Here is a 16,230-nt window from a genome sequence, read left to right on the forward strand (position 1 = left end):
AGGTTATCTGGATACTTCCCACCAACACCAGCCTATCTGAACTCCGGAGATGGGAACTTCCTCTTCAATATATCCTCTCTTCCCTTTACCCACCAGGCCTCAATCTCCGCTAATTTCAAGTTGCCGCCACTCATACCTCACCTGTCATTCAACAACATCTTTGCCTCTGCACTTCTGCCTTGACTGACATCTCTGCCCAAACTCTTTGTCTTTAAATATGTCTGCTAGTGTCTGTATATGTGTGGATGGATATGTGAGTGTGTGCGAGTGTATACCCGTCCTTTTTTCCCCATAAGGTAAGTCTTTCCGCTCCCGGGATTGGAATGACTCCTTACCCTCTCCCTTAAAACCCACATCCTTTCGTCTTTCCCTCTCCTTCCCTCTTTCCTATCCATCCGCACATATGCAGACACAAGCAGACATATGTAAAGGCAAAGAGTTTGGGCAGAGATGTCAGTCAAGGCGGAAGTACAGAGGCAAAGATGTTGTTGAAAGACAGGTGAGGTATGAGCGGCGGCAACTTGAAATTAGCGGACGTTGAGGCCTGGCGGATAACGAGAAGAGAGGATATACTGAAGGGCAGGTTCCCATCTCCGGAGTTCTGACAGGTTGGTTTTAGTGGGAAGTATCCAGATAAACCGGACGGTGTAACACTGTGCCAAGATGTGCTGGCCGTGCACCAAGGCATGTTTAGCCACAGGGTGATCCTCATTACCAACAAACACTGTCTGCCTGTGTCCATTCATGCAAATGGACAGTTTGTTGCTGGTCATTCCCACATAGAAAGCTTCACATTGTAGGCAGGTAAGTTGGTAAATCACGTGGGTGCTTTCACACGTGGCTCTGCCTTTGATCGTGTACACCCTCCGGGTTACAGGACTGGAGTAGGTGGTGGTGGGAGGGTGCATGGTACAGGTTTTACACCAGGGGCGGTTACAAGGGTAGGAGCCAGAGGGTAGGGAAGGTGGTTTGGGGATTTCATAGGGATGAACTAAGAGGTTACGAAGGTTAGGTGGACGGCGGAAAAACACTCGTGGTGGAGTGGGGAGGATTTCATGAAGGATGGATCTCATTTCAGGGCAGGATTTGAGGAAGTCGTATCCCTGCTGGAGAGCCACATTCATAGTCTGATCCAGTCCCGGAAAGTATCCTGTTACAAGTGGGGCACTTTTGTGGTTCTTCTGTGTGGAGGTTCTGGGTTTGAGGGGATGGGGAAGTGGCTCTGGTTATTTGCTTCTGTACCAGGTCGGGAGGGTAGTTGCGGGATGCGAAAGCTGTTTTCAGGTTGTTGGTGTAATGGTTCACCTTATACACAAATGGAGCAGATTCGTTTGCCACGAAGACCTAGGCTGTAGGGAAGGGACCATTTGATGTGGAATGGGTGGCAGCTGTCATAATGGAGGTACTGTTGCTTGTTGGTGGGTTTGATGTGGACGGACGTGTGAAGCTGGCCATTGGACAGATGGAGGTCAACGTCAACGTCAAGGAAAGTGGCATGGGATTTGGAGTAGGACCAGGTGAATCTGATGGAACCAAAGGAGTTGAGGTTGGAGAGGAAATTCTGGAGTTGTTCTTCACTGTGAGTCCAGATCATGAAGATGTCATCAATAAATCTGTACCAAACTTTGGGTTGGCAGGCCTGGGTAACCAAGAAGGCTTCCTCTAAGCGACCCATCCTGGTACCCATGGCTGTTCCCTTTAATTGTTGGTATTCTGGCCTTCAAAAGTGAAGAAGTTGTGGGTCAGGATGAAGCTGGCTAAGGTAATGAGGAAAGAGGTTTTAGGTACGGTTGCAGGTGATCGGCAAGAAAGGAAGTGCTCCATCGCAGCGAGGCCCTGGACGTGTGGAATATTTGTGTATAAGGAAGTGGCATCAATGGTTACAAGGATGGTTTCCGGGGGTAACAGATTGGGTAAGGATTCCAGGCGTTCGAGAAAGTGGTTGGTGTCTTTGATGAAGGATGGGAGACTGCATGTAATGGGTTGAAGGTTTTGATCTACGTATGCAGAGATACGTTCTGTGGGGGCTTGGTAACCAGCTACAATGGGGCGGCTGGGATGATTGGGTTTGTGAATTTTAGGAAGAAGGTAGAAGGTAGGGGTGCGGGGTGTTGGTGGGGTCAGGAGGTTGATGGAGTCAAGTGAAAGGTTTTGTAGGGGGCCTAAGGTTCTGAGGATTCCTTGAAGCTCCGCCTGGACATCAGGAATGGGATTACCTTGGCAAACTTTGTATGTGGTGTTGTCTGAAAGCTGACGCAGTCCCTCAGCCACATACTCCGGACGATCAAGTACCACGGTCATGCAACCTTTGTCCGCCGGAAGAATGATGACGTATCGGTCAGCCTTCAGATCACGGAAAGCTTGGGCATCAGCAGTGGTGATGTTGGGAGTAGGATTAAGGTTTTTTAAGAAGGATTGAGAAGCAAGGCTGGAAGTCAGAAATTCCTGAAAGGTTTGGAGAGGGTGATTTTGAGGAAGAGGAGGTGGGTCCCACTGTGACGGAGGACGGAACTGTTCCAGTCAGGGTTCAATTTGGATAGTGTCTTGGGGAGTTGAATCATTAGGAGTAGGATTAGGATCATTTTTCTTCGTGGCAAAGTGATATTTCCAGCAGAGAGTACGAGTGTAGGACAGTAAATCTTTGACGAGGGCTGTTTGGTTGAATCTGGGAATGGGGCTGAAGGTGAAGCCTTTGGAGAGGACAGAGGTTTCGGATTGGGAGAGAGGTTTGGAGGAAAGGTTAACTACTGAATTGGGGTGTTGTTGTTCCAGATTGTGTTGATTGGGATTTTGAGGTTTTGGAGGGTGTGGAGCTGGAAGTGGGAGAGACTGGGTTTGTGTGCAATGAGAGGAGGTTGAGGTTTGCTGGAAAGGTTGTGAAGGGTGAGTGAGTTGCCTTCCCTACCCTCTGGCTCATACCCTTGTAACCGCCCCCAGTGTAAAACCTGTCCCATGCACCCTCCCACCGCCACCTATTCCAGTCCTGTAACCCGGAGGGTATACACGATCAAAGGCAGAGCCACGTGTGAAAGCACCCACGTGATTTACCAACTGACCTGCCTACACTGTGAAGCTTTCTATGTGGGAATGACCAGCAACAAACTGTCCATTCGCATGAATGGACACAGGCAGACAGTGTTTGTTGGTAATGAGGATCACCCTGTGGCTAAACATGCCTTGGTGCACGGCCAGCACATCTTGGCACAGTGTTACACCGTCCGGGTTATCTGGATACTTCCCACTAACACCAACCTGTCAGAACTCCGGAGATGGGAACTTGCTCTTCAGTATAACCTCTCTTCTCGTTATCCGCCAGGCCTCAACGTCCGCTAAATTCAAGTTGCCGCCGCTCATACCTCACCTGTCTTTCAACAACATCTTTGCCTCTGCACTTCTGCCTCAACTGACATCTCTGCCAAATCTCTTTGTCTTTACAAATGTCTGCTTGTGTCTGTGTATGTGTGGTTGGATATGGGTGTGTGTGCGAGTGTATACCTGTCCTTTTTTCCCTCTAAGGTAGGTCTTTCCGCTCCCAGGATTGGAATGACTTCTTACCCTCTCCCTTAAAACCCACATCCTGTCGTCTTTCCCTCTCCTTCCCTCTTTCCTGATGAAGCAACCGTTGGTTGTGAAAGCTAGAATTTTGTGTGTATGATTGTGTTTGTTTGTGTGTCTATCGACGTGCCAGCACTTTCGTATGGTAAGTCACATCATCTTTGTTTTTTGATATATTTTTCCACGTGGGAAAAATATATCTAAAAACAAAGATGACATAACTTACCAAATGAAAGCATTCCCTCTGTACTTCCGCCTTGACTGACATCTCTGCCCAAACTCTTTGCCTTTACATATGTCTGCTTGTGTCTGTGTATGTGCGGATTGATATGTGTGTGTGTGTGTGTGTGTGTGTGCAAGTGTATACCAGTCCCTTTTTCCCCCTAAGGTAAGTCTTTCCACTCCCGGCATTGGAATGACTCCTTACCCTCTCCCTTAAAACCCACATCCTTTCGTCTTTCCCTCTCCTTCCCTCTTTCCTGATGTAGCAACCGTGTGTTGCGAAAGCTTGAATTTTGTGTGTGTGTTTGTGTTTGTTATTCTCTCTATCAACATACCAATGCTTTCGTTTGGGAAGTTACATCATCTTCACACAAATTTCAAGCTTTCGCAACCCACGGTTGCCTCTTCAGGAAAGAGGGAAGGAGAGGGAAAGACGAAAGAATGTGGGTTTTAAGGGAGAGGGTAAGGAGTCATTCCAATCCCGGGAATGGAAAGACTTACCTTGTGGGGGAAAAGGGACAGGTATACACTCACACACACACACACACACACACACACACACACACACACACACACACACACACACACACACACACATCCATCCGCACATATACAGACACAAGCAGACATATGTAAAGGCAAAGAGTGTGGGCAGAGATGTCAGTCGAGGCGGAAGTACAGAGGCAAAGATGTTATTGAATGACAGGTGAGGTTGCTGCCGCTCATACCTCACCTGTCATTCAATAACATCTTTGCCTCTGTACTTCCGCCTTGACTGACATCTCTGCGCAAGTAAAACCAGAAAATTCTCTCAGGCTTTTCTGATTTCTTTTGTCATCTAGAACTGTCCCAAAGCTAACTTATGTAGAGCTACATCTCCTTTCATCACATTTAAAATTAATCCTTGTGTCACTCTGCCATTGCCAGCCATCTTTAAAATGTGAACTGCTACATTATGGCAGACAAAACAGCATTCAGAAAAGTTCGTCATATGTGTCGTAGATTAGGTGACAAAACTGTGAAATTACTCATTCAATTGATCCCATACAAGCCACCAAAATTTGCAGAAAAACAGTTCTTATTTTCATGAAGAACTATTTGTTAATCTCCTATTACAACAACTTTAGTACTGCACTCTCAAAAGAAACTTAATCAGTGAACCTTTTTTTTTTTTTCCCCATGAACACACAAAACAACTTTCCAGTGTTCAGCTTCTCAAGCATGTCACCAGTCTCATCAGCAGGAAAACCTTAAATCCCCCATCCATATCCGTATTCCACAATATTACAGTTACTGAGAAAATAAGAGAACTTCTTGCAGAGAAAGCAAATGAAATCATCAAGGAAACTTACAATTGATCAATATGCAATAAAGTGACATTGAACATAAAGAACAAAAGTCATGGTTTCTCTGTTGAACAGGTGTGAATACTCAAGGATACTTGCAATGTCATCAGCATGTTGTGGCCTTAAAATCCAGTTATCAGTCTGTAAAAGCCAGTGACCTTTAGTTACATACTATTCATACGTACACTCTGTTCACAGCTTTGAAATTCTTTTCTAAGGAACAAATGCAGAGAATATGAACATTGTTTTCAAACTGCAAAAAGGTCTATAAGAATAATTATTTAGAATAGTAGTCAAGCTCATTGTAAAGATTTGTATAAAACAGTGAGGACTTTAACTACACAGTGGGAATGCATTTACCAATCAGTTGTTAGAAGATCTAGACTAAACTGTACAATAAATTCCCCAAAGAGATTAAAGAGATTACTAAAACAAGCTTAATTAAAAAAGCCGTTAAGAAGTACCTGTGAAGTATCACATTCTGTACAGTGCTGGATTATTTAGATAACTCAGAATAGGGGTTGTGTAAAGAATATAACATAGATAAATAATGATAATGATAACAAATATCTATGATTTCACATAAGGCTTTCACATTATATTTTTTCCTTCTACTTTTCGTTTCTCAAAAAACCATACTCCCAGAGTTATGCAATGTATAGTACTAATACCTTACATTCTTTCTGAGCTCAGTGTGTCACTTGTTATAGAGGGATGCTGACTCAGCTTTTCAGGCTAGCAAATAGGAAGTTGTGATACATTATGAAACAGTGTGTGTGAAGTACTTGCAGTGTCTGGGAATGAGAAATGAATGAACATTGTAGAACTGATCTTTTGCATAACTAAATAACTTGTTTGCAAATCAGTACTGTACACTAGAGATAAGCCAAATGAGGTAGCTGCTTTAAGGCCACAGCCGACTACCTGTCCCTCTTTGTCAAACTAGATCTGTTAGTATATAAATGCTTGTGTATATGAATTATGTTATTTTTGTTGTTCTTAAATTGTAAAAAACAGCCTTGCTGTGCTGGTACTGCGAATGGCTGAAAGCAAGGGGAAACTACAGCCGTAATTTTTCCCGAGGACATGCAGCTTTACTGTATGATTAATGCTACAGAAGAATGCTGAAGATAAGGTGGGTAGATCACGTAACTAATGAGGAGGTATTGAGTAGGATTGGGGAGAAGAGTAGTTTGTGGAACAACATGACTAGAAGAAGGGATCGGTTGGTAGGACATGTTTTGAGGCATCAAGGGATCACAAATTTAGCATTGGAGGGCAGCGTGGAGGGTAAAAATCGTAGAGGGAGACCAAGAGATCAATACACTAAGCAGATTCAGAAGGATGTAGGTTGCAGTAGGTACTGGGAGATGAAGAAGCTTGCACAGGATAGAGTAGCATGGAGAGCTGCATCAAACCAGTCTCAGGACTGAAGACCACAACAACAACAAATTGTAATACTATGGCATGTACAAATATCCTTATAAAAGTGATCCACAGGTGAACAACACTACTACATTATTGCACGTCATTGGATTTTCATATTTAATCCCCTTTGTGATCTATCATGTGTCTGTAACAGTCCATTTGTGTGTATTTTACAGTCGCTGTAGATTTAAACTTTGCCTTCTGGCATTTGAAAATAGTTGCATACATTCCGTGGCCCAGGTATGTGGCTTCAGACTCCATTTCTTCTGTAACAATGCCCGTGCCAGCCTGTAAAGTTGGAGACATCAATGACAAAGTTTCCAACTCTCAGAGGATTCTGTGGGTCGTATATACATCTTAGGTGGGACATAAGCGGCATGGAATAATCGCTCGTCGTAGCAAGTGTCACAACATGCCATAATAACAGCACGCCAGTTTGGAAATATGCTGCATATGCCCCAGCATACAGTTTGTGTTCAAACAAATCAAAAATTCCACATGCAGAAGAAGGGTTGCAAAGCTGAATAAACTAAGAAAGTAAGTTCCTTTTTAAAAGTCGCAGACATCATTTGGATTGAAAGGGTAAAGGATAACACAATGCGTTATGCCAAAGTGATCTGTTACCCCTCGCCATCAACCCATTCATTTTGTTTCAGTGCATTCAATTCATTTCACTTATTTCCATTGTGACAGGGTAAGCCCTCTTTGTCCACTGATTCCATTGCCAAAGTGCTACTATTCCCAAATTAATTTAGAGTTTGGAACTCATAGGTTGAAACATTAGTGACACTGAAAGTTTGAGTCAGACTTTGAGGTGTGCTCAGACAACCTAATTGTTAAAGCGACTGTTCACAGTAAGTAGTAAGTCCATATTTGAGTTTCTGTCTGCCAGAGTTTGTCAATTTTCACTACATATTCATTAAAACGTCTTGTAATTTGTGTATTGGACCATTTTCAAACTCAATGCTTTGATTTGTTATCTGTCTTCAGATAGACTAAAAGTCAACTTAAAAATATACCGCTCATTGCATTTTATATTACAATTGAACAATATAGTCTAGTCTGCTATATTGATTGTAACCTTTTCAGCCATTTCTGGTGGATGGATTCAAGTTTGATCTCCGACTCTATGTTTTGATTACATCTTGTGATCCGCTTCGAGTATATGTTTACAATGATGGCCTTGTCAGGTAAAATTTCTGAATAATTTGAATATTCCATTGTAGTTTTAATACATCATTTATAATGTTTCAAGAGATTTTGAAGCTATTGGTTCTGCAGATTGTTGAGCATGCAAAAGCTAGATGTATGCAGAGCTAAGTATTATTTTTTTCAGTGCTTGTCTAAATTATTTTTATTAAAATTTACTTGACTCTTTATTACTTTCATAAATACTGTGTTCTCATTGTTCATGGTATTAATCATAACACACTGTGTATTACTAATTTATAGTGTGATGTAAGATGATTGCTTTTAAACAGAAAGTTCTACAGAGTGACTCCTGTGCAACAGACAAAAATTTTACTGAGAAAAGTTTGGTGCTGTATCTTATTTCCATCGTAAAGTGACTGCCCATAATTTAATTTCTTCTACTCATTAAAGATTTATATTGAAGAGCTATTTTTGATATTCTGGTATCCCTCATTCAATTTATATAGCGTGAATCACATAAAATTTAGACCACAAATATTGCAGAAGTGGAAAATGCTGTTGATGTGTGGTTTTCACAGAATGGATTGGTACTCAGGGACTCACATTGTTAGCCAGTACACAAATTCTAATAAAACTTAGAAAGTGCATTTCTTGAGCAAGCATGCAGTTTTTAAATGGAACAATACCTATTGACATCAGCATACTAAAAGTAAGGTAAATTATAATGTCAGTGATGTTTGTCACAGGATTCTAATCTGAGTCGTTTATGAGATATCTTATTTTTAAAAGTTCCCACACTGACTATGGGCTGGACAGCCATTGTGTTGGTCCACATGTTCCTTCTAATCTACAGAGAAACGTCTTCAAGTATCCATGGAAGATGTCTGTTAGGAGGCTGGGACACTTGCGTATGTTCATTGTTCCATCTATCAAATACGGCCAATGAGCTGATTCTTCATCATCACATTTACGCTCCATGGACGCTAATGTGCCACCTGACAAAGCCAAGGCGAATTGTCAGCAGACCAACAATATATGTTTCCGCTATTTACTTGTTCATGATTCTATGACTGATAAGTATGGCTTCATCAACTACCAAGATACATGATACATCTGGAGCATCATGTCTTAATGCCCATGTACAGAAGTTAACATGATCCTCATAAGCATTTCAATGCAGCTCCTGATAGAGAGAGAGATGGTAGGGATGGAACCTGTGCCGATGGAGAATGCATAAGACGCGTGCCTGACTCATACAATTTCCCCATGTGGTTGCATGGGAGCTAACATGCAGATTAATGGCAGCTGCAGCAAGAACATTGATTTCCTCCTCTTCTGTCATCACTTATTTCATTCTGTTATATTGTGTTGGTATTACACTACCACTTTCATGCATATGGTTGAAGAGGTTGATAAATAATTGCCAAGATGGTTGACGTTTACTGGAATATCTTGCTGCATAAACCGTAAAAAAATGAACTGCATTCTTTCTACACTCTCCATGCACCATGAGCATATTTGCTTTTTCTGCATTAATAAATCCCATTGTCCATTCATAACATACTATTTAGACTGTCACACACCAACTGATTGGCAAGTCGCAGTGCATTCAAGGGACACACAAGCTCACCGTAAGCAAACATGACAACATTGAAACTAGCAGCTATGCGGGTTGAACAGCACAAACAAGCGTCAAATGTGGAGCTTTTCAAAGTACAATATGTCGTAAATTACACACTGGAGTCCTGTGACAAACACCACTGACATTCTAATTTACCCCACTTTTAGTTTTTTAATGTCAATTGGCGTTGTTCAATTTCAAAATGTGTATGTTTGCTCTAAAAACACACTTTCTAGGTATTACTACAATCTAGTTATTGGCTAACAATCCATTCTGTAAAAATTGCATATCAATAGCACTTTCCATTTGCAGAATATTTGCAGCTGCTAAGATGCACAGTAAGTTTTTTTTTTCCATTGAAAATTGCCAAATTTGTAGCTCTCCATGCAGCTGGAGGAATGTATACCCCTATCAAAGCTGTAGCAGGCTGCGCATGTGCAACAGGGCAGGGGCATATCCTTAATTGACAGTATGCCAGTAAACAGGTAACACAACCCGGCATGGCTGTGATTTATAAAGTGAAGTTCAGTTGCTGATTATAGCTTCTCTGAAACAATTGTCTGCAGTTATTCTTCGCTTACATTTGCTGCTCATTTAGTATCCATAATAATTACCACTTATGTTTAAGGTATCGTAAGTGTTATCAATGGAGATAGAACTGAATTAATATACATTGTGTTTAATACTTAATGTTAAGCAGTGTGAAAACCTGGTTTTGCTTCATAAAATCTCTCTGTGAACTGTGTAAGTGGAAGAAAGGCTTTCACAAAGTAGTAAATATGCATCAAAATGAAACATGTAAACGTGTGGAAGAAAATGAACATTGCTGGTTCAAAAGCTTCTTTAAACTGGTTAAGCAGATTCAAGGAACCATACAGTATAGAAACTCACAAAATTATGGAGTTTACTTTAAATAAATGTGTAGAGGAGATGCCATTAATTCATAGTTGGTTTGAAGAAAAAACTTGCTGTTATACCCACACTGCTTTGTTTAAAGCCAATCAGTCAGGTTTCATAAAAGATCTGTGAGTAAATCACACTTTATCATTTCAAGATGAAGATAGTCTCTCGTGCAATCAATTAATGCTATGGCACATTAGTATACAGCAGTGCAGTGATAAAATGAGTGGATAAATGTTTCAACAGTTAATAACTGTCTGTGGGGTTTGCAAGCCAAATTAGGACCAAAAATTTAAAAAAGCACAGGTTAGTGGCACATATATTATAATCAGTATATCAGAATCTGGAAGAATGACAAAGAATAATTTTTTATGTTTCTTTCACAACGATTTCTTGCTTTTTCCATTGCTTTTGTTGGACACATGCCCTGAAGATAAATACACCTCTCTCTTTGAGGAGAAGGATGAAAAGACTATTGACATATTTCAGATGCCACCTAGAACAATCAGTGTGACTTAGCCTCTTGATAAAGAATTTTTTCAACTATGAAAAGTATTTTTAAATCAAACAATGGAGACACTAGGTATCAATATCAACAATGTAGGAATAGATAGATGCCTACCTACTGTAAAAAAGACATATCAGGTTGCAGAAAGACACGATTAAAAGACACACACATGTATCTTTCAGCCACAGCCTTTGTCTGCACACGCGCGCGCGCACACACACACACACACACACACACACACACACACACACACACACACACACGCACACACGCACACACGCAAGCACACCTCTCACACATGCGACCGCCAACTCCAGCATCTCGGGACGGATTTTTCATTGGCAAGTTTTACAAATTTCATTAAACATGCCTGGTATACAGCAGTAGTCTGGGCCATTTCTTACTACATGTAAGTTCTGTCTAAATACAACTAACAATTACTGTGAAGTGTCTAGATGAATTAATTTTTCTTTCCTTAGGTGTTCCTGGTGTAAGAAAAATGTTAGTTTTCTTTATTCAAATGACACTTAACTTTACAGTGATGAGATGGGAAATAAAAGAAAGAAACTATTTCATTATCAGTAAAATATAGATTGTTCAAAAATTATCAGAAGAACTGTGCTGCAGGAATTGTTATAAAATAATGTATGACTAACAAATATTTCATTTCAATAAATCCTGGTTGATGAAAGTTGCCTTTAATGTAACATCAAACATTGCCATGATTTCTTATCCTCTGCTAGTCGCATTTGTAAGGATCACATCAGCAGTAGTTTAGCTGTCAATATGAACTGCTTCTTATTCAAAAAATTAATAATGTGTGACTTTTTTGTGTGGTTTATGTGCTTCACATTTACACATGCCACCTATGGATATTTGTGCAATGTGGCACTAGGCTCCGTTATGGCTGATCATGCACATGTACAAACCATTCTCATAATCGCTTCTTCTTGTGGAAAAAATTAGTAACTTCAACAATTAAAAAAAAAAAAAAAAAAAAGATACTTGCAGTTCACCTAAGCATTTCTTTCATTGTATTCTCCCTATGTAAAAAATTTCATGGTGGGTTTCAACATGTGAGACTGGGCCATTCCCTTGTCAGATGGTTAATATTATTGTGCAGTACTCAGTATTGCACAAGAAATATTGAGTGTGTGAGGGCTCCTGTAGTTTCATTTTCTGTTGCCATTGCCAATTCCTTCCTTCCTTCAGACAATAGTTCTGATGTCCATATAGCTTAGTGAGTGAACAACTTGCTGCAAGTTGAGGGTGTCACTTCAGTTTTATGATCAGTGTGCTCTCTAGATAACTTATTGAGCATAACTGAGATTTATTTTTGAGATGGCATGTCCAAAGTTAGGAATTATTCTTGATAATGTTAGACAGATGGTAGTTACAAGAGGCCAGCAACTGTGATGCAGAACTTGTACAAAATTAACAGTATGGATTGGTCTGTTTGCAGAGTCACAGAATCTCCTTGATGAATAAAATAATGATCTCACTGAAACAGGGCCATTAAGGACAAAACATAGTTATCCACTCACTCTAACTACACAACATGTTATATAAGAAAGTCACAGTCAGTCCTATGCTCCTCAGTGAGCATTATGCCCAAGTGAATGTGTTCTTTTGTAACTTTCCTCTGACTGTTGTGAGGTGACAGTTCTGTATCTATACTGTATGAGGCAACTCTGTTAACAATAAATGAATATGAGTTTCCAGTATATGTAAATATGAATGAGTAATGAACACTGAAGTATGATGATAATTGGGTCCACAGTCTCTGTGAATGAAATCATTTCTGCTTTTGGCTGTTAAAACATTTTTTATTGCAAATAATGTTTTAACAGCCAAAAATAGAAATTATCTCATCTAAAAATTTTCACTGAGGCGACAAAAGTCATGGGGTACCTCCAAACATCATGTCAGGTCTCCTGTTGCCCAGTGTAGTGTAGCAAATCAACATAGCATTGACTCACCAGGTCTTTGGAAGACCCCTGGAGAAATATTGAGCCATGCTGCCTACATAGCTGTCCATAGTTGAGAATGTGTTGGAGGGGCAGGATTTTGTGCACAGATTGAGCTCTCGGTTATGTCCCATAAATGTTCAGCTGGATGTCGGGTGATCAGTGTGGCCAAACCCTTTGATCAAATTGCCCAAAATGTTCTTCAAACCAGTCACGAACTGTAGTGGCCCAGTGACATGGTGCATTTACATCTGTAAAAATTCCATTGTTGTTTGGAACATGATGCCCATGAAGTGTAGGAAATGGTCTCCAAGTAGCTGAACATCCAGAGGACACAGTCCATCCCATGTAAACACAGCCTACATCATTATGGAGTCACCACCAACTTCCATAATGCCTTATTGACAATTTGGGTCCATGGCTTGATGGGGTCTGCATCACACTCAGACACTACCATCAGCTCTTACCATCGGAAATCAGGACTCATGTGGCCAGGCTACAGTTTTTCAGTTGTCTGTGGTCCATCTGATATGGACGCAGTGCAAGGAGAAGGGCTGCAGCTGATGTCGTGCTGTTAGCAAAGGCCTTCATGTCAGTCATCTGCTTCGATAGCCCATTAATGCCAAATTTTGCCTCTCTGTCCTTACAGTTTCATTTGTTGTACATCCCCAATTTTATTTCTGTGGCTATTTCACACAGTGTTGCTTGTCTGTTAGCACTGAAAACTCTAAGCAAACACTGCCACTATCGGTCATTAAATGAAGGCCATTAGTGAGAGATAATGTCTGAAATGTGGTAGTCTTGCACACTCTTGACACTATGGATTGCAGAATATTGAATTCCCTAACAATTTCCAAAATAGATGTCCCATGCATGTGGCTCCACCTACCATTCCGCACTCAAGGTCTGTTAATTCCCATCATGTGACCATCATCTTGCTGGAAACCTTTCCACATGACTCACCTGGGTGCAAATAACAGTTCCACCAATGCACTTTCCTTCTATACATTGTGTATGTGGTACTACTGCCATATGTACTGGTATATGTGCCTATCAATATCCCATGACTTTTGTCACCTCAGTGTAATTGGATGGATAAAAAATGTATTTGCCAAGCGGTGGCAGGAGAAAACATGTATAAAGGTTAAGGTAATGTGCAAGCTATCAGAGACAGTGGCTCTTTCTTCTGTTAGAAGGGTTGAAGGGGAATGGAGAGGGATAAAGAAAATGGACTGATGAGGTTTAGGAAATTGGGAGAGCTCAGAAAAGGCATCCAGAACCTCGTGTCAGGTGACACTTACTGGATGAGATGAGAAGGCTGTGAAAGCTTGCTCATTTCCTTAACCTATATATGTGTTTGTGTTTTATTTATCCAATTATATTTTCAAAACTTATATGAATTTATGTGTTTTCTCCTGCCACCACTTGATGAGTAGATTTTTTATTTATCCAATTTCATTATATTTTCAAAAATGGATTATTTTCATTGATATGAATCTGAAAATAAACATTAGATTTAATAAATAAAATTTACAATGTAAATTCTTTATACAAAAATAGTTTATCAAAACGATCTTCTGCATCAGTTCTTGAACTACAAACAGCATAGTGAACGTATTATAGCGGCCAAGATAGACACGAAGCCCATGCCTACTACAGTAGTACAAGTTTATATGCCAACTAGCTCTGCAGATGACGAAGAAATTGAAGAAATGTATGATGAGATAAAAGAAATTATTCAGGTAGTGAAGGGAGACGAAAATTTAGTAGTCATGGGTGACTGGAATTCGAGAGTAGGAAAAGGGAGAGAAGGGAACATAGTAGGTGAATATGGAGGGGGTAAGAAATGAAAGAGGAAGCCGTCTGGTAGAATTTTGCACAGAGCATAACTTAATCATAGCTAACACTTGGTTCAAGAATCATTAAAGAAGGTTGTATACATGGAAGAATCCTGGAGATACTGAAAGGTATCAGATAGATTATATAATGGTAAGACAGAGATTTAGGAACCAGGTTTTAAATTGTAAGACATTTCCAGGGGCAGATGGGACTCTGACCACAATCTTTTGGTTATGAACTATAGATTAAAACTGAAGAAATTGCAGAAAGGTGGGAATTTAAGGAGATGGAACCTGGAGAAACTGACCAAACCAGAGGTTGTAGAGAGTTTCAGGCAGAGCATAAGGGAGCAATTGACAGGAATGGGGGAAAGAAATATAGTAGAAGAAGAATGGGTAGCTCTGAGGAATGAAGTAGTGAAGGCAGCAGAGGATCCAGTAGGTAAAAAGACGAGGGCTAGTAAAAATCCTTGGGTAACGGAAGAAATATTGAATTTAATTGATGAAAGGAGAAAATATAAAAATGCAGTAAATGAAGCAGGCAAAAAGGAATACAAACATCTCAAAAATGAGATCGCCAGGAAGTGCAAAATGGCTAAGGAGGCATCGCTAGAGGACAAATGTAAGGATGTAGAGTCTTATCTCACTAGGGGTAAGATAGATACTGCCTACAAGAAAATTAAAGAGACCTTTGGAGAAAAGAGAGCCACTTGTATGAATATCAAGAGCTCAGATGGAAACCCAGTTCTAAGCAAAGAAGGGAAAACAGAAAGGTGGAAGGAGTATATAGAGGGTCTGTACAAGGGTGATGTACTTGAGGACAATATTATGGAAATGGAAGAGAATGTAGATGAAGATGAAATGGGAGATATGATAATATGTGAAGAATTTGACAGAGCAGTGAAAGATCTAAGTCGAAACAAGGCCCATGGAGTAGACAACATTCCATTAGAACTACTGACGGCCTTGGGAGAGCCAGTCCTAACAAAACTCTGCCATCTGGTGAGTAAGATGTATGAGACAGGCGAAATACCCTCAGACTTCAAGAAGAATATAATAATTCCAATCCCAAAGAAAGCAGGTGTTGACAGATGTGAAAATTACCGCACTATCAATTTAATAAGTCACAGCTGCAAAATATTAACGCGAATTATTTACAAACGAATGGAAAAACTGATAGAAGCTGACCTCGGGGAAGATCAGTTTGGATTCCGTAGAAATGTTGGAATACGTGAGGCAATACTGACCCTACGACTTATCTTAGAAAATAGATTAAGAAAAGGCAAACCTACATTTCTAGCATTTGTAGATTTAGAGAAAGCTTTTGACAATGTTGACTGGAATACTCTCTTTCAAATTCTAAAGGTGGCAGGGCTAAATTCAGGGAGCGAAAGGCTATTTACAATTTGTACAGAAACCAGATGGCAGTTATAAGAGTCAAGGTGCACGAAGGGGAAGCAGTGGTTGGGAAGGGAGTGAGACAGGGTTGTAGCCTCTCCCCGATGTTATTCAATCTGTATATTGAGCAAGCAGTAAAAGAAACAAAAGAAAAATTTGGAGTAGATATTAAAATCCAGGGAGAAGAAATAAAAACTTTGAGGTTCGCCGATGACATTGTAATTCTATCAGAGATAACAAAGGACTTGGAAGAGCAGTTGAACGGAATGGATTGTGTCTTGAAAGGAGCATATAA

At 40.4% G+C, this 16,230-nt stretch overlaps 1 protein-coding gene across 1 annotated transcript in view; it reads left to right on the forward strand.

Moving 5' to 3' along the window:
* LOC126413236 (tubulin polyglutamylase ttll6-like) overlaps positions 1 to 16,230 on the forward strand; it is a 323,601-nt gene that overhangs the window by 128,032 nt on the left and 179,339 nt on the right. Inside the window, exon 7 of the mRNA XM_050083135.1 lies at positions 7,641 to 7,741. Coding sequence (XP_049939092.1) covers positions 7,641 to 7,741 — 101 coding nt within the window. The remainder of the gene's footprint in view (positions 1 to 7,640; positions 7,742 to 16,230) is intronic.

Source organism: Schistocerca serialis, chromosome 7 (genome assembly GCF_023864345.2).
Source record: "Schistocerca serialis cubense isolate TAMUIC-IGC-003099 chromosome 7, iqSchSeri2.2, whole genome shotgun sequence".
NCBI classification, from domain to species: Eukaryota; Metazoa; Arthropoda; class Insecta; order Orthoptera; family Acrididae; genus Schistocerca; species Schistocerca serialis.